The sequence below is a fragment of the Manis pentadactyla genome, chromosome 9, assembly GCF_030020395.1.
Source record: "Manis pentadactyla isolate mManPen7 chromosome 9, mManPen7.hap1, whole genome shotgun sequence".
In the NCBI taxonomy this organism is placed as follows: Eukaryota; Metazoa; Chordata; class Mammalia; order Pholidota; family Manidae; genus Manis; species Manis pentadactyla.
In genome coordinates this window covers 122,585,678-122,600,969 of record NC_080027.1, presented here as the reverse complement: position 1 = coordinate 122,600,969, position 15,292 = coordinate 122,585,678, and the positions used below count along the sequence as shown (strand labels likewise).

General features: G+C 58.2%; 1 protein-coding gene across 4 annotated transcripts in view; it reads left to right on the top strand.

Moving 5' to 3' along the window:
• The window catches only part of TMCC2 (transmembrane and coiled-coil domain family 2), a 35,165-nt gene extending 29,459 nt beyond the window's left edge, over positions 1 to 5,706 (top strand). For all 4 annotated transcript variants that reach the window (XM_036909712.2, XM_036909713.2, XM_057508065.1 and 1 more), the window contains 3 exons: positions 1,454 to 2,394; positions 3,575 to 3,710; positions 4,234 to 5,706. In XM_036909712.2, coding sequence (XP_036765607.2) covers positions 1,454 to 2,394; positions 3,575 to 3,710; positions 4,234 to 4,542 — 1,386 coding nt within the window. In that variant the 3' untranslated portion in view covers positions 4,543 to 5,706. The remainder of the gene's footprint in view (positions 1 to 1,453; positions 2,395 to 3,574; positions 3,711 to 4,233) is intronic.
• Positions 5,707 to 15,292: the final 9,586 nt, after the last annotated feature.

Below are 15,292 nucleotides of genomic sequence, written 5' to 3'. Positions count from 1 at the left end.
CGCTGTCACCCCTAACATCCCCAATGGAAATGTGACCTGGAAAGGCCCAGGAGGGAGCCCCCAGAGGAGCCACCCTCCCCCGGCTCCTGATTTTGGCAGGCTGGCTATTTCAATGGTGTTTTCCAATAACTTTGCACCTCGGCAGAAATTGAGTCCGGTGACTTCTGCCTGTAATTGGCACAGGCTGTTTCCTGTTCCAGTGTGTGTGATGGGGCCACTTGCTTTGTGTTTAACCCCCTCCCCACACATACCCCACCCTGCCCCCTCCACCCCCCATATAAGAGCCAGTGACCTGACCGGCCTCCTGGGATGTGCTGTGTGTAAAAATACATGAGGTTGAGCCATTTCCTGCTGCTTCCGCTGTTGCATGGCGATAAGACGCTGGGGACTCAGCTGGGGACAGAGATCCCCCACCAGGCCACGGGGAAGCTGGCCCTGGGAGAGGGGGGCTCCAGGCCCACCCGCTTGTGTCTGACCTTGCATTTCCCACCTTTCCTATCTTCTGTGACCTCCCCTCCTTTCTTTCCCTGCCCCCATCCCTTCTTAGTCTCTCTCTTCTCCTCCCTTTGTGCCACCTGATGCCCTCTGGAAGCCTGCCTGCCTGCCCGCTGGTGAGGAAAAGGGGCCGTCATCGCCTTCCCGCGCGTTTGCTCCCTTCCAAGCTGGGCACTGGTTCCCGCAGGCCCCCGGACTGGTCCCTACTCCCTTTGGCCCTCGAGTTGCCTCTGGGCCTGAGTCCTCAGGACCCGGTGGGCAGGGCGGCTGGGGTGCGCCTCTTGCCCCGTGCAGGGTGCTTCCACCCTCATGAAGCGGAAGAGGTTGCTGACGACTCCAGAGAGCTGGAAGGTAACAGAGGGGCTGGGAGAGGTGTCAGCAGAGGCGGGGGGCCCCACCGGACTGCCCTGGGAAGCCTGGCCGGGGAGGCTCCCTGGCCTGCAAGGGCCAACTGCAGGCTTCCGTCAGCGCCAAGGGAGACGCCCACTCATGGCAGGAGCCCCATGGGGGAGGTTGAGTCCAGAGCGTCGGTTTCTCTCATCTCTGAGAAATCCACCCTGTGACTCTGCTGAAGCCCCAGGCCTGCTTAGCGCCCGTGGTGGAGCAACAGGAGCTCTGGCCTGGAGCTCTGAGTCTTCGTTGTGTGTGTCCCTGAGCAACTTGCTTGACCTGGGCCCAGGGAGGTGCTCAGACTGCATTTGAGGGCTGTTGGGGGATCGGGCAGACGGCAGATGCAAGAGCCCTTCCTCGGTGGCAGCTGTAAAGAAGTACCGTCCTCACTGTTATTCTTTTGGACTCTTTCCTTGAACTTTCCTGTTCACCCTGCAACCATTTTCCAAGCAGAGAAACCAAGTCCAGAGGAGGCCAGGGGCGCAGGAGAGAATCCTGCTGTACCCGCCCCCCACCCCCAATGTTCTCATGATTTACCCATCCTTCCTCTGCCGGCCTTCTTCCCCAGGTTGACAAGGGAGACCTCGTGGCCCTGAGCCTCCCCGGCGGCCCCGGCCATGGGGACACCGACGGCCCCATCAGCCTGGATGTGCCGGACGGGGCCCCAGACCCCCAGCGGACCAAGGCCGCCATCGACCACCTGCACCAGAAGATCCTCAAGATCACCGAGCAGATCAAGATCGAGCAGGAGGCCCGGGATGACAACGTGGCGGAGTACCTGAAGCTGGCCAACAACGCCGACAAACAGCAGGTGTCACGCATCAAGCAGGTATTCGAGAAGAAGAACCAGAAGTCGGCGCAGACCATCGCCCAGCTGCACAAGAAGCTGGAGCACTACCGCCGGCGCCTGAAGGAGATTGAGCAGAACGGGCCCTCGCGGCAGCCCAAGGACGTGCTGCGGGACATGCAGCAGGGGCTGAAGGACGTGGGCGCCAACATGCGCGCGGGCATCAGCGGCTTTGGGGGTGGCGTGGTGGAGGGCGTCAAGGGCAGCCTCTCAGGCCTCTCGCAGGCCACCCACACCGCCGTGGTGTCCAAGCCCCGGGAGTTTGCCAGCCTCATCCGCAACAAGTTCGGCAGCGCTGACAACATTGCCCACCTGAAGGACCCCCTGGAGGACGGGCCCCCCGAGGAGGCGGCCCGGGCGCTGAGCGGCAGCGCCACGCTCGTGTCGAGCCCCAAGTACGGCAGCGACGACGAGTGCTCAAGCGCCAGCGCCAGCTCGGCAGGGGCGGGCAGCAACTCCGGGGCTGGGCCCGCCGGGGCGCTGGGGAGCCCCAAGTCGAACACACTGTACGGGGCCCCGGGAAACCTGGACACTCTACTGGAAGAGCTGCGGGAGATCAAGGAGGGACAGTCACACCTGGAGGACTCGATGGAGGACCTGAAGGCTCAGCTGCAGAGGGACTACACCTACATGACCCAGTGCCTGCAGGAGGAGCGCTACAGGTGGGTGCTGCCCCGTCCCGGGCCCCAGCGGACCCCTGGCATGAGCGACCACACCAGGTCTCCACGTCAGGGCTGTGGAGGAGCATCTAGAAGGGACCTGGGCTGGTGAAAGGGGCAGGCAGGGGCCCTGAGAAGCCTTCCTCCAGACTGGTCAGAGCAGCTGGGCTCCCGGGACCCGTGGGAAGCTGCTGCCTGTGTCTGCAGGTGTGAGCAGTCTTACTGGATGGTTATGTGGTCAGTGGCAGAAGGGGAAACTGAGGCAGGGATCAGCTCCATGACCTCTCACCTGGAGAGACTGGAGCCAGGTCACTGGGGTTCAGCTCCCAGCTCTCCTATTTACTGTTTACCTTGAGCAAAGCACTTCCTGCTCAGCATACCTGGCTTCCTCATCTGTGAAGCGTGACTGCCATGAACCCCTGCTCTCAGGGTTCATGAAGATTACGTGAGTCCAAACCTGTAAAGTCAGGGTATGTCGGTATCTGGTTGGTTTGAACGTCCAGCTGAGGCTCTGGCATCGGAGTCCCCGCTCCTGCTCAGCCCACTCAGCCCTGTGCTCTGCACTTCCCCCATGGCATGTGGCACTTGCTCTCTGGGATTCTTGTGGATATTTTCCTCACTTGGCACTTTTCCTTTACATATATATATATATATATATATATATGAAGAAGGCTTGGAAATTTGAGGGGGAACGCTGCCTGAAAACAACCACCCCCACGTAATAGGCATCTTTTGGTACTTGTGCCTTCAGAGCAGGGATCATGTCTCTATCCCTGTGTCCCTGGTACCCAGGAGAGCATCTCAGCCCAGGGCTTACTGGCCCAGGTTGAGACCAGTCAGTCCCTGACTCCTTCAGTCATGAGCCCTGTGATCTTAGGGAATTTATTTAATCTCTCTATGCCTCAGTCTTCCCAGCTATAAAATGGGATGACACTGTTACTATCTCATGGGGCCGTGGAGGGCATTCTATGAGAGAATGTAGAAAAAGTGCTTCCTTAGCACAGTGCCTGCACATGAAAAGTGCTGTATAAATAGTAGCTTTCATTGTTGTTGCTGTTAAAATTGGAACAGGGCTGAACACATGGGGTGGGTGGTCATTGCTGAGAACATGTGAAATCGATCCTTGGAAGAGAAGGGAGGCTCGGGCAGCCAGGACCGGCGTCATACCTTCTCCTTCCGCCAGGTACGAGCGGCTGGAGGAGCAGCTCAATGACCTGACCGAGCTTCACCAGAACGAGATGACCAACCTGAAGCAGGAGCTGGCCAGCATGGAGGAGAAGGTGGCCTACCAGTCCTATGAGAGGGCTCGGGACATCCAGGTACAGCCAGGGCCTGACCGTGGGGAGGGTGACCGTGGGGAGGGTGACCGTGGGGAGGGCCCAGGTGTGCTGACAGAGCTGACAGCAGCCACAGGAGGAGGGTTTTACCAAGCCGGAAGCTCCAGCTGTTCAGTTGGCTGGGGCAGATGGGCACGTGGATGAAGGGGGCAGCTTGGGGTGGGGCAGAGATAAGAGTGAGGCAGGCTGGGGGCAGAGTGTGCATGGTGCAAAGACAAGCCAGCTGGGGAGGGCCGCACAGCCCCCCAGCACTTTGATGGCAGCCTTGCCAACAAATCATTGGAGTCTCCAGGCTCTAGGCTGCCTCGGCAGGTGTCTGGGATGGGGCCAGCTCCTCCCCTTCCCACATTAACAACCCAGACCCCCACGTCCTACCGTCGCCCCACATAGCCGTCATGAAGGGGCTCTGCTCCTGGCTGCAGCAGGCCGGCCTGTGCCCCGCATCGCCCTTCTCTGGAGCGCGGAGCGCTCAGCCGGGGCTCACCCTGCCGCCCTGTGCCCGCAGGAGGCCGTGGAGTCCTGCCTGACCCGGGTCACCAAGCTGGAGCTGCAGCAGCAGCAGCAGGTGGTGCAGCTGGAGGGCGTGGAGAACGCCAACGCGCGGGCGCTGCTGGGCAAGCTCATCAACGTGATCCTGGCCCTCATGGCCGTGCTGCTGGTCTTCGTCTCCACCGTCGCCAACTTCATCACGCCCCTCATGAAGACACGGCTACGCATCGCCAGCACCGCCCTCCTGGTCCTCGTGCTCTTCCTCCTCTGGAAGCACCGGGACTCCCTCGCCTACCTCCTGGAGCAGGGGCTGCTGCCCGGCTGAACGGCCAGCCTGCCCTCCCCACGCTGCCCCGGCCCCCGGGTGGCCACGCTTCTCCAGGAGGGACCCTGGGACTCCGAGGCCCTTGGACTGTATGTGTCTGGGTCGGCCTGTTGCCCAAACTGTCCATTCCAGCAGCTCCTGCCCCCTTCTCTGTTCTTGCTCCTGCCTGATGCCTTCTCCCTGTTGGCCTAAAGGGAGCCTCGAGGGCAGCCCCGGCTGGAGACAGTGGGGACGTCTGTGACCAAATGGAGCAGAGAAGGACACCAGGACGGACTCTTTTGATTATTTACAGTCACACAAGGATTTGTCCCAGCCGACTGGGGACGCCATGGGTCAGGAAGGCCACTGAGAATAGTGGCGGGGGGGGCCGTGGTTCTGCCCTCCTAGGGAAAAGCCTACCCGGGAGGCCGCTACGGTTCCCCCCTGTGGAAATGGGCACGAGGGCGAGGGGAGGGGCGCCTGCTGGGCCAGAGAGCAGGCTCAGCCTTACCCCCCTCTCCTCCAGAGCCCTTCGGAGGCTGGGTTCCGGGCTGGGCCTCTCTAGGGTCTGAAGGATGTAGCCTCTGGAGGCCAGGTGGAACGTGGCTTTGAACTTGTGTTTTCCCTGTTGTTCTTTCTGCCTGTTACTGGATCTGCTCTTTTCAGGGAAACAGGTCCCAGGGCCCCTGAGCCTAAGCCCTTACACGTCTGGGAGCACATTGGGTTCTATTTATTTATTTATTTGGTCCTATGTACCTTATTCCTCCTGAGCTTCAGGGAGAGGGCCCTCCCTGCCCCCCATCCTCTGAAGCCAGGGCTGGTTTTGGCTGTCAGGCCCTTCCCGACCACTTAGCCTCTGAGTAATCCTGGCTGGGAGAACTGGGCCAAAGCCGCCAACCCCAAAGCAGCCCCTCAGCCCGGGCGGGAGGCGCGGAGCCTCTTTTATACATGTGTTTGTTTTGTACGTGTGTATTTGTGTGGAGGAGGTTGTTGCTTTATTTTTTTAAGGCTCTGGAGTGTTGTGTATGATTTATCTTTACATCCCAGCCTCCCCGTGGCCACTTCCAAGAAGAGAGGGGATTTCTCAGAAAAGGAGAGAGAAATCCCCCAGAACAGGGGAGGGAAGTACCTGTCAGCTGTTGTGGACCATCCTGGGAAATAAATATCCTCTACATTTTCAAACCATCCTGCCTAGTGTTGACTGATCAGGCTGGCACCGTGGAAACCACCAAGTCTCCCCACGCCCAGGCGTTCTGGGTAACAGACTGGCCCTCACCCACCGGCTTCCTGAGAAGGAAGGCCACCCTGAGACCTGCTTCCTAGGATCCAACATTGAACAAGGCGTCATCCGCTCTTCCCATGCTGCTGTGCGCAGCCAAAGCGCTGGCCTAGGCGACAGGGAGGGGACATGATGCCCGCATCACCCAGCCCCTCTGAAGCACTTTCCAGGAGGAGGGGAATTGGGGGAGCGATTTCCTGAGCTTGGAGACGAGCTGCGGGAGCAGTCATGCCCAGATGTGGCCATGAGGGGGCAGCAGAGTCCTTACTAAATCTTTTCCCGGGTTCAGTCCCAAAGTGGGGCTTCTGCTGGAGTTACCTTGGCTTTATCAATGCTGCGCCACGGGAGAACAGATCACCTGCCCACCAGGAGCTGGGGTGGTGGCCTTGAGCACCGAGGCCAAGCCCTCAGCATCTACTCTGTGGCTGTGGCTCTCACCGCTAGCAGTTAATGCACTGGATTCCCAGCAGGAACCCTGGAGGGGAGTGGGGAGCCCCCTCAAGTCTCCCACTGGGAGGGCGTCTTCCATGATGCTGAAGCATGGGTATGGGAGAGGGTGTGAGAGAAGCACCCACACCATAGGCCTGAGCTGTAATTAATGCACCTGTGGCCAACTCCCAGCCCTCTCTGGGCCTCAGTTTCCACATCTGTAGTAGGGGATGGAAGCAGTCGCTAACTTCAAGGGGCTCTGACATCCCGTGGTTCTGTGGGTCTGAGAAGCCACAAGTTGTAGCTGTATCCATGGCCTAAGGCTTGAGGGGGCTGCAGGAGTCAGGGGCCGTGTCCTAACTGGATCAGAGCGGGCCCTGTGCCGGCATCCCGAGGAGGACCGCACTGATGATTCATCTTCTCCTCTAACCACAGAGCAGTTTACATGTAACCATGTAGCAGGTGACCTTATGGGGCTTCTAACAGTGTCACTCCTGGGCCCAGCACCCTCCTTTTCTTCTAACCACACACACACACACACACCTCCCTTGGGGGCCACAGGCTGCTGGGCCAGGAGCCCACATTCCTGGGGCCCAGGTGGGGGGTGGCTGCTCCAGGCTGCAGACATTTCCCACATTCCTCCCCAAGGTCAGGTGCCTTCCCTGAACTGGCTTTTAAGTGTCACTGCCAGCCACAGTCCACACTGAAAGGAAGGGAGGGCAAGGGTCATTCTCAGCTAATCCTGAGGCTGCAAAGAAAACAGTCCAAGAAGAGGGGGGAGATCAGCCTTAGCTGCAGAGTCATCTGCAAAGATGGAACAGTGCAGGCCCCATGTTGGTTTCATCCTGACAGTGGGAGCATCTAGAAAAGTCCTGCCCCGACTACACAGTGGGGCAGCTGAGAATTCATCTTTGCCTGGAGCTGGGGCCTTGCAGCTCCAAGAGCACTTGGCAGGCAGGTGGCTGGTCTGGACTGGGCACGTTTACCGTGCCCATGCAGTGGAACTGCAGCAGATGCGAGCTGGGCAAACACAGAGGCAGATGGAAGTGACGTGGCCGCCACCGCTCCAGGTTACTTGGTGTGATTCAAGATGGGGAGGGAAGGAGCTACGGAGGAGAGCCCTGGGGCCACAGGGTGGGAGAGGAGGGGAGCTGGGGCTTGGGCACCTGGAGGGATCCTCGTGGCAGGCTTCAGTCCCCCATCAGTGGCAGGGCCCGTAAGTGCAGTCCAGATCCTGCTATTAAGAGCGCCAGCTTTGGAGCCAGCAGACCTGAGCTCGAATCCCAGCACTTCCACTCACCTTAGACAAGGTTCCAGCTGTCTCGGATCGGTCTCCCCTCTGCCATTGGGAACGCAAATGACCCCTGGGTCACAAGTTTGGGCTGCAGGAGAGGTGACATTCTGCATGTCAGGATTTTAGCACAGGGCCTAGAACATAACATGGGCCCAACTCGAGGCAGTTACCGCTTCTCCTCATTAGAACCGAGGAATGTTCCAGTGTGAAAGAACTGCACAGTCTAAGGCCTGCAGAAACGTACAAGGCTGAGGGGGCTGAGGGAGTCTTGGCCTCCAACCCGATGACCCAGGAGAGGCCCCCACAGGTCCCCTTCCCAGGAGCTGAGAGCCTGCTTCTTCCAGAGGCCTTCCCCTAAGTCACAGACAATGCCCCCCAGCCCCACGGGCTCTGGCCCTAGGTTGAGGGCACTGGCTGGGGTCTGCTTGGCCATGGCCTGCTGTCTCCACCCCAGTCCCGTGAGTATGTCCATGCGTGAGGCCTTCCCTCCTCCAGACCGGGGGCCAGGCATGGGCCCAGGGATCAGCATTGAGAGTTCCCGGTTTGAGTCAAGACTCAGCCACTGGCCACCTGTGACGTCATGGGCCTCCGTTTCCTCATCTGAAACGTGGTGGTGGTGAGCTAGCCAGGTGGCAAGCTTTTTGTGAGGCTCAGAGGAGCTGCTGGATGTGGGTGCCTACTGTAGGCTGCCCCCAGCTCACCCCTAGGTGCGATACCTGTTAGGATGCTGCTGAGCCATCCCCCCGGGGAGGGCTCTGACCTGGATAGGGCTTGAGCCGGTGGCTGGCATGGCCTTCCAGCCTGAGGGTTGGAGCCAACCACACGGAGGTGGAAGGAGGAAGCTCGGCTGGCCAGGCATGCTGGGGCAGCATGTGGGGAGGGAGGGGGGCTGGGACTTGCACCAGCACATCCAGACCTGCCAGTGGGTCCTGAGTCACCCAGCCAGCCAGATGGGCAGTCCAGGCAGTGATGGCAGCACGGCCTCCCACGCTCAGGTCCCCCCAGAGCACCCTCCCTCTCTGGCAGCCGACCCCTGCCTTTGGTTCCCGTGTGCTCCCAAGGCCGACAGTCCAGATGAGGTGTCCTGGGCCCAGTGGTGCTGGACAGGCCACCTCCACCGTGCCCCTGCCTCCAGGCAGCCACCCACCAAGTTGACTGTGCTTCCAAAAAGCACCCGGAGGCCATTCCCCAAGGTCTGGGTGCCTGGGCTCCACAGTCCACAAGCACCAGCCTAAAGGCTCTTCTACTGCCTTACTTTGGTTGATCTTGCAGTTTTGGCTTCCTGGAGGTAAGCCTGAAGTGCGTGCTTTGGAAAGATCTGGGGGTCTCCCTGGTTGGTCTGGGGGCTCCACTCTCTGGTCTCCTACAGGAAGGCTGAGTTTTCTTGTTACCTTTTTTGTGAGTCCCCAGTTCTAGGTACAAAACCGCCTACTTTTACCTGGAGTTGGGTCCCCTTGTTTTTCTAGGTGAAGTCAGCCCCAAGCAACCAGTGAGGAGGAGAGCGTTTCCCACGGAACTGGTCCTTAAATGCACTCATGCAAGAGACAAGTCACCACCATAGACCTGCTAAGTCCCTCCAGCTGGTCCCCGCCTGCTCATCTTCTCAGCCAGGTGGGGCCAGGCCAGGCCACTGGTGGGGAGACCTGAGAGACAGCAGACGTGGCTGCTGAGGAGGAAGGGGCCAAGGGCAGGTCCCATTCCTTCCGCCCTGTCCCCCTCTGCTGGTCCTGGAGCTCTCGTCAGTTTGGCAGCCTAGAGTCCAGGTGTGTGACCCCGAAACCACCCAACTTTAGGTTCAATTAAATTCAAGAAACATGGTTTAGAGCACTTGCTCTGTGCTAGGCATTGGGGACACAAAGCAAAGCAACACACGGACCACGCCTTCGTGGAGCTCACAGACTAGGGGACACACACACACACACACACACACACACACACACACACGCTTCTCCGATACAGAGGGAGGCAGAGAGAAGGGCTGCAAGAGAGGCTGGGGTAGGGGGACTGGGGAAGGAGAGCGTCACCTGATGGGAGCTGGGCAGGTCTCACGGAGCGCTGCAGGATAGGGGAGAGGGGAGAGGGGAGAGGGTCCTACAGCAGGATGGATTCTGGGGGTCCCGGGTTTACCAGTGGGATAGAAGGCATCATTCCACGGCGTGAGGAGCTATACGGTCCTTTCCGGCAGCTGTACTGCCCAGCCCACACCCCAGAGGGCAGGACTCCTGGGGAAGGGGCTTCTAAGTCCACCCCAGTGAGGAAGAGCAGGAATGAGGACATCTTCAGGCAGGGAAGGAAACCCCCACCCGAGAACTTCTAGGAGGAGTTGTTTGGACTTGCAAAACAAAAGGGCAACTTGGGGAGAGGAGGAAAAGGAAGAGCATCCCCACAGAAAGAACTAGAACAATCTGGAATTCCAGGGACTTGGGGACTAACACTCAGCTATGCTGTGTGACATGGAGCAGGTCCTGTAACCTCTCTGAGCCTCTGTCCCCATCTCCACACAAAAGGAGAACTTAGGATGGAGAGCTTGCCATGGCTGATGAGGCTCTGGGAAGATCTAGGCTGTCTCGGCATGAATCTGACTTGAGTGGAGGATCCCTGTGCGAGGGGAGGCCTGACTTAGGTGAGGTCTGTGAGCAGCAAGACCTGCCCAGAAAGGAGTCGGGGACCAACGAGAGGTCTGGGACCCTGTTCTAGCCCCCGAGGGACCTTCACTGCTGAATGCCCAGGCCTGGGGCAGCGGGGAGCCCAGGTGCCTGGTGGTGTGTGAGCAGAGCAGGCCTGGCCTCCCTTTCACTGTCTTTTGGTGGGGTGGGGCTAAAGATGAAAGAGACACAGGTTCTCTGCTTGGCAGCTATAAGTAGATTAAAAAGTAGGCGGCTTCCATGCACAGCCATCTACTCAGGGATGATTTGAGGGTGTGCAAGGGCCCCACCCCGGCCCAAAGTCATGGCAATTTCAATCCCTTTTTCCGTCTAGGACCTTACACCTAACAAATGATTTTGTGTGCACTGATTCACTTTATCTTCACTGCAACCCTAGAAGGAGGCTAGAGAGGGGTTATTAGACCCCATTTTATAGGCGAGCAAACTGGGTCTCAGAAAGATGGGGGGAACTTACTCATGGACACAGCTGGTGAAAGGCAGACCCAGGACAAACCCAGGCTTTGCTAGCAATGCCACTGCCCATAACTGAAGCCTGATAGCCACGGTGAGGTTAAGCACTGCTTCGTGTACAAATGCAGATGCTTCTCTGGAGGGGTAAAACCTGAAGCCATTCACATCTTAGTATGAATTAGTTTATCCCATTGAAGACTTTCTCTGCTCTGCCACAGAAAGAAAAGGTTAGGGTTTGGGGCTGGGGAGAGTTGAGGAAAAATCACTTTCAAAGAGTTAGAAGTAGAAGACAGAACTTCAACAAATTTTACTGACGTCCCATTTCCCCCCAAAGCTGGGACTTAAATTTTAAGCCTTGGAGCTTAACACCAACCCTAAAGGGGAAAGGTTAGGGGGGGTCCAAAGAAACCGTTCATTTGTCGTTCAGCAAACCCGTATGAACATCGGCTTGGTGTGGGAGATGGAGGATGCTGAGGTGAGCCAGACAAACCCTTCCTCGTTGAACATGTCGAAATGCAACCTGAAAAACCAAGATATAAACAGGCAAATGACACTATAGCTCCGTAACTGCTGAATCATGATCTAAGAGCAACTAGGTGCCGGAGGGGAGCTGGACTGGCAGTCTCTGCACTTGATGACGCACCCTTCCTCACACATTTTCACCCATCCCAGTGCTTCACAAGCCTCCCAGCCCGCAGGCCCTCTTCATCGCCTCGCTTAAGTCCCTCCTGCCCAGCAGTGCCACCTGTGCCTGGCCATGCCCAGTGATCCCGACGTGTGACTGCAGCAGCTAGGTGAAGGGCCATGGAGCCTTTTGACTCTCTGGCCAATACTCCCATTATATAGATGAGGAAACTGAGGCCCAGAACAGAGAGGTGATTCACCCAAGTTCACCAGGGTGAGGTGGTGCTAAGCCTGGGCTCTCCCCTGCAGCTGTCTGCACCATGACATACACACCTGGAGGGTTCTGACTGAGGAGCACCCATGCTCTGCACACGGGTGGAGATAGGACATGAGGAGGAGCGCAGGGAGGCCGAGGGGGCCCTGACTCCGCCCTGAAGAGAGGAAGCTCTGAAGCCAGGAGGAGTGAGAGGGTAGGGGGAGCACCATAGGAGGGGCTCAGGTGGCGACGGGGCGCTCACTCCAGGCCCGGCGTCACCATTCAGGCTGTCTGACTGGACCCTCACGAGCCAGGGCTGTTTAAAGTGAAATTTAAATTGGTCAACATTATATTTAAAAAATCAATTTCCTCGGCTGCATTAGCCACATTTCAAGTGCTCAGTAGCCACATGTGGAGAGAACAGAAAACATTTCCATCGTGCTAATGATAAAAGGCATGTGAGTAAATAGAGGGGATAATAGAGGTGAAACATTTCCCACCTCGAGGTGGTTATTATTGTCATTTTACAGATGAGAAAACCAACACTCAGTGAGATCTAGTCTCAAGGTCCCGCCGGCAGGAGGTGGCAGGACCCAGGGCCTGCTGGCAGGAGGTCCGCCCCGCTGCTCCCGAGCCGCAGTCCCTGCCTTGAGCTGGCCCTGGAACTCCACACCCCATTCAGGCCCACAGAGGGATGAGGACGCAAGGGAGGCTGCTGCAGAACCGGAAGGGGTGCGAACCTCAGACTCTTCCTGAGTTGGAGGCCCACTGGGACCTGGGAGGGCACCAGCCCCCTACTACAGGGTCCGCCCTCTGCCGCCTGCCCACTGCAGATTGGACGCCCACTGCATGTCTCTGCTCTCTGGGCTTCAGTCCTGCTGACTGAGCCCTGACGGCCTCATTCTGGGCTTCTGTGATCTGCAGCCCCAGGAGACATCAGCGGACCAGACTCAGGCTCGACTTGGGGCAGGAGCCCATGGTGAGGGGCGGGGGGGCACTTACAGGCACCAACCTGGAGTTACCTCGCTCTTCAAGGCTCCCCTGGAGCCCCAAGCTAGGGTGGGGCACTGGATGGGCCTGCTCCGTGAAAGCAGGTTAGAAGGGACTTCAGGAAGGGTGCGGTGGGGAGGGTGTGCCTCTCAGGCTTGGGTGTGATCACTGGCAAGGGGGTACGCCTGCCAGCTTCCTCTGACGGGCCAGACGGGGCAGGGCAGCCTCTCTCTCAGCCCAGGCCTCTGGGCCCCACTGTGTGGCCACCCTAAGCCCTCAGCCATGATGGGCAGAGTTGGGCATCTTCCCCTTCAACATCTGTCCAGTGCCAGCTCGCCAGCCCTGCCTTGCTGGGTGGTGCACAAGGAGGGCCAGGGATCCCAAGTTTTGCCCTCCCCCCAGGCTGTGAGGACAGGCATGGAGAACCTGCCCTCGCAGACCCGGTTGGCCAGAAGCCTCGCCTCCCTGAGCCGCGCCCCCCGCCCCCACACCTATCCCCACCCCTAGAGAGCAAAAGCAGACAATGGCCACAGGTGACTCACCAACGAGCCATTTCTCCTTCCAACCCCTCTGGCCCAGGCCGTGACAGCCCAACTCGGCCTCCAAGGGAGCTGGAGACCTGCCTTCCTGGGCCACCAGCTTCCCTTCCCCTCATCCAGCCTGTTCCCCACGCCACGCAGCAGCACACCAGGAGCCAGAGAGCGAGGGCTCGGCCGCTGCAGATCCAGGCAGCCCGGGCAGACTCCCTTCAGCAGACATATTTGGCCTGCTCTCCTGGGCCCTCTGCCTGAGTCCCAGGGGAGTGGTCATTGTCATTTCTTCATTTCCTACTTGGATAGACCTTGGACGTTCCCTGCAATTCATTCCCTTCCAAAGGACCAAATATGCCCAACAGTGGGGAGTCTCAGTTCCTTACTACGCAGGGCAGAGCTCACAGTTAGAAAGTATTTCCTTTTGCTGAGTTACTATCTTCCTCCCTGTACAATCCATTAGATAGCCCTTCAAGTATTTAATGTCTACTCCCAATCCCTAACTACTCTATAATTCTTTTGTCTGAACCAAATACCCTCAGTTCTTTCGGTCATTCCTACTAAGACTGGTTTTAAGAACTTTGATACCTTAGCCTGGCAACATATCCATTTACCCCCCTTGTTCTTACAACACGGTGTCTAGAATGGGCGTGGTGCTCCAGCCACGCTCAGGCCAGCATAGGGAGCTGCACAGAAACGTCACCTCCTAGACTCTGGCGTGATGCAGATCCTGTGAGCTCTGCTGTCTTTTCGGCCTGCACTGCTGACCTCCTTGGCGTTTTGGGCCCCACGTGGCTGTTTAGCCATGTCCATGTTGAATGGGTGTGCGTGGGCCACCCCAGCCTACGTGACTACTGCCTCCCAGGATTTGGAGGTCCTTCTGCTTGCCTGGGGTTGGGGGTTTCCCTGGCAGACAACCCCCCAGTGGAGGGAGCCCAGGGCCCAGGCCGTGGTTCTTAACAGGTTTTCACTTATGGACTCTCTTGAGGGTTGAATGGAAAACTGCATTCTTTTCCCCAAAAAATATACCTACTTAAAAATTCTGCAAATGACACCAGGAGTTCCTGCAGGCCATCCCTGGAGCCAGGTCAGGAATCTCCCTCTGGAAGCTGATGCCTGAGAAACAAACTCTGAGACAGCCTCCCTGTTCAAACTGTGGGGCTCAGGGCAAATTCAAAGTGACACATCGCATTTGACAGCTCACAAAGCATGTTCACATGCATCTCCTTGGACAGACCCCAGAGGATGGATTATGGGAGGTCAAGGCCCAGAGAGGCCCAGTGTCTTGCCCCAGACCACACAGCCAGTCTGGGCCGAGTCACATCAGCCTCTCACCGACATGTGGCCTCAGAGCAGCCCAGCACAGTCTGCCTGCTAGTGAGGAAGACACACAGGGAAGCTGTACTTGCAGGCTGGGGAGACTGGTCCTGGCTGTGCCCACTGGGCTCTCGCTGCTGCCCCCCAGGCACACGCAGCCTGGCCTCTGTGATGAGCTGTGCTTCTCACAGCCTCTTGCCCCACAAAGGCAGAGAAGGGCCAGGCTGCTAGGCTGTGGCTTAGGAGAAGGGACACGGGGCAGAAACCAGGCGGGGAGCCTAAAGCCCAGGAGCTCAGGGAACAAAGAAACAGGCCCTGGCCCCAGGCTCTCCCAAGAGTGCAGATAACTCAGTTGGAGGGAACGTATACCCAGGAAAATAAAATGTGGCCAGGGAGGGAGTGGGAGTCAGGATACAAAGCATATCTGAGTGCATGAGGTTTACATACAGGCACCAGACCTGACTATTTGAGGTCAGGGTTTAAGTTTCCAAGGAATTCTTGTTCCCTAAGTCCCCCACCCCTAGACCCAGAACAATGCTCAGGCTGCAAGGCCCAGGTCACTCCCTCTAAGACGTTTTCCCCAGTATCGCCCTCGGAGGCCTTGCTCCCTCCCCGTGCCCTGTGTTCAGACCCTGCTCAGGTACGGCTGGGTCATTATCTGACCGACCCCTCTACAGACTGCGCCCCGAGCAGGCTGGAGCTCTGGACTCACCCAAGTAGCCCACCCTGGCCCTGGCACTAGTGGCTCCATCCATGTGTGTTCACTAAGCTCTAGATAACAGGAATGATGAACTGACTTTTGCCTCCCCTTGTTCTGTGACTTCAAACTGAGTCCCAAACCTCCAGGGTCAAAGAAGGCCCACCCCCTCCCACCCCTTCCCTCTGACTTGGAAGCCAATAATGGTGTTTAGAAACCCTCTGAAGAAGCATCCCGCA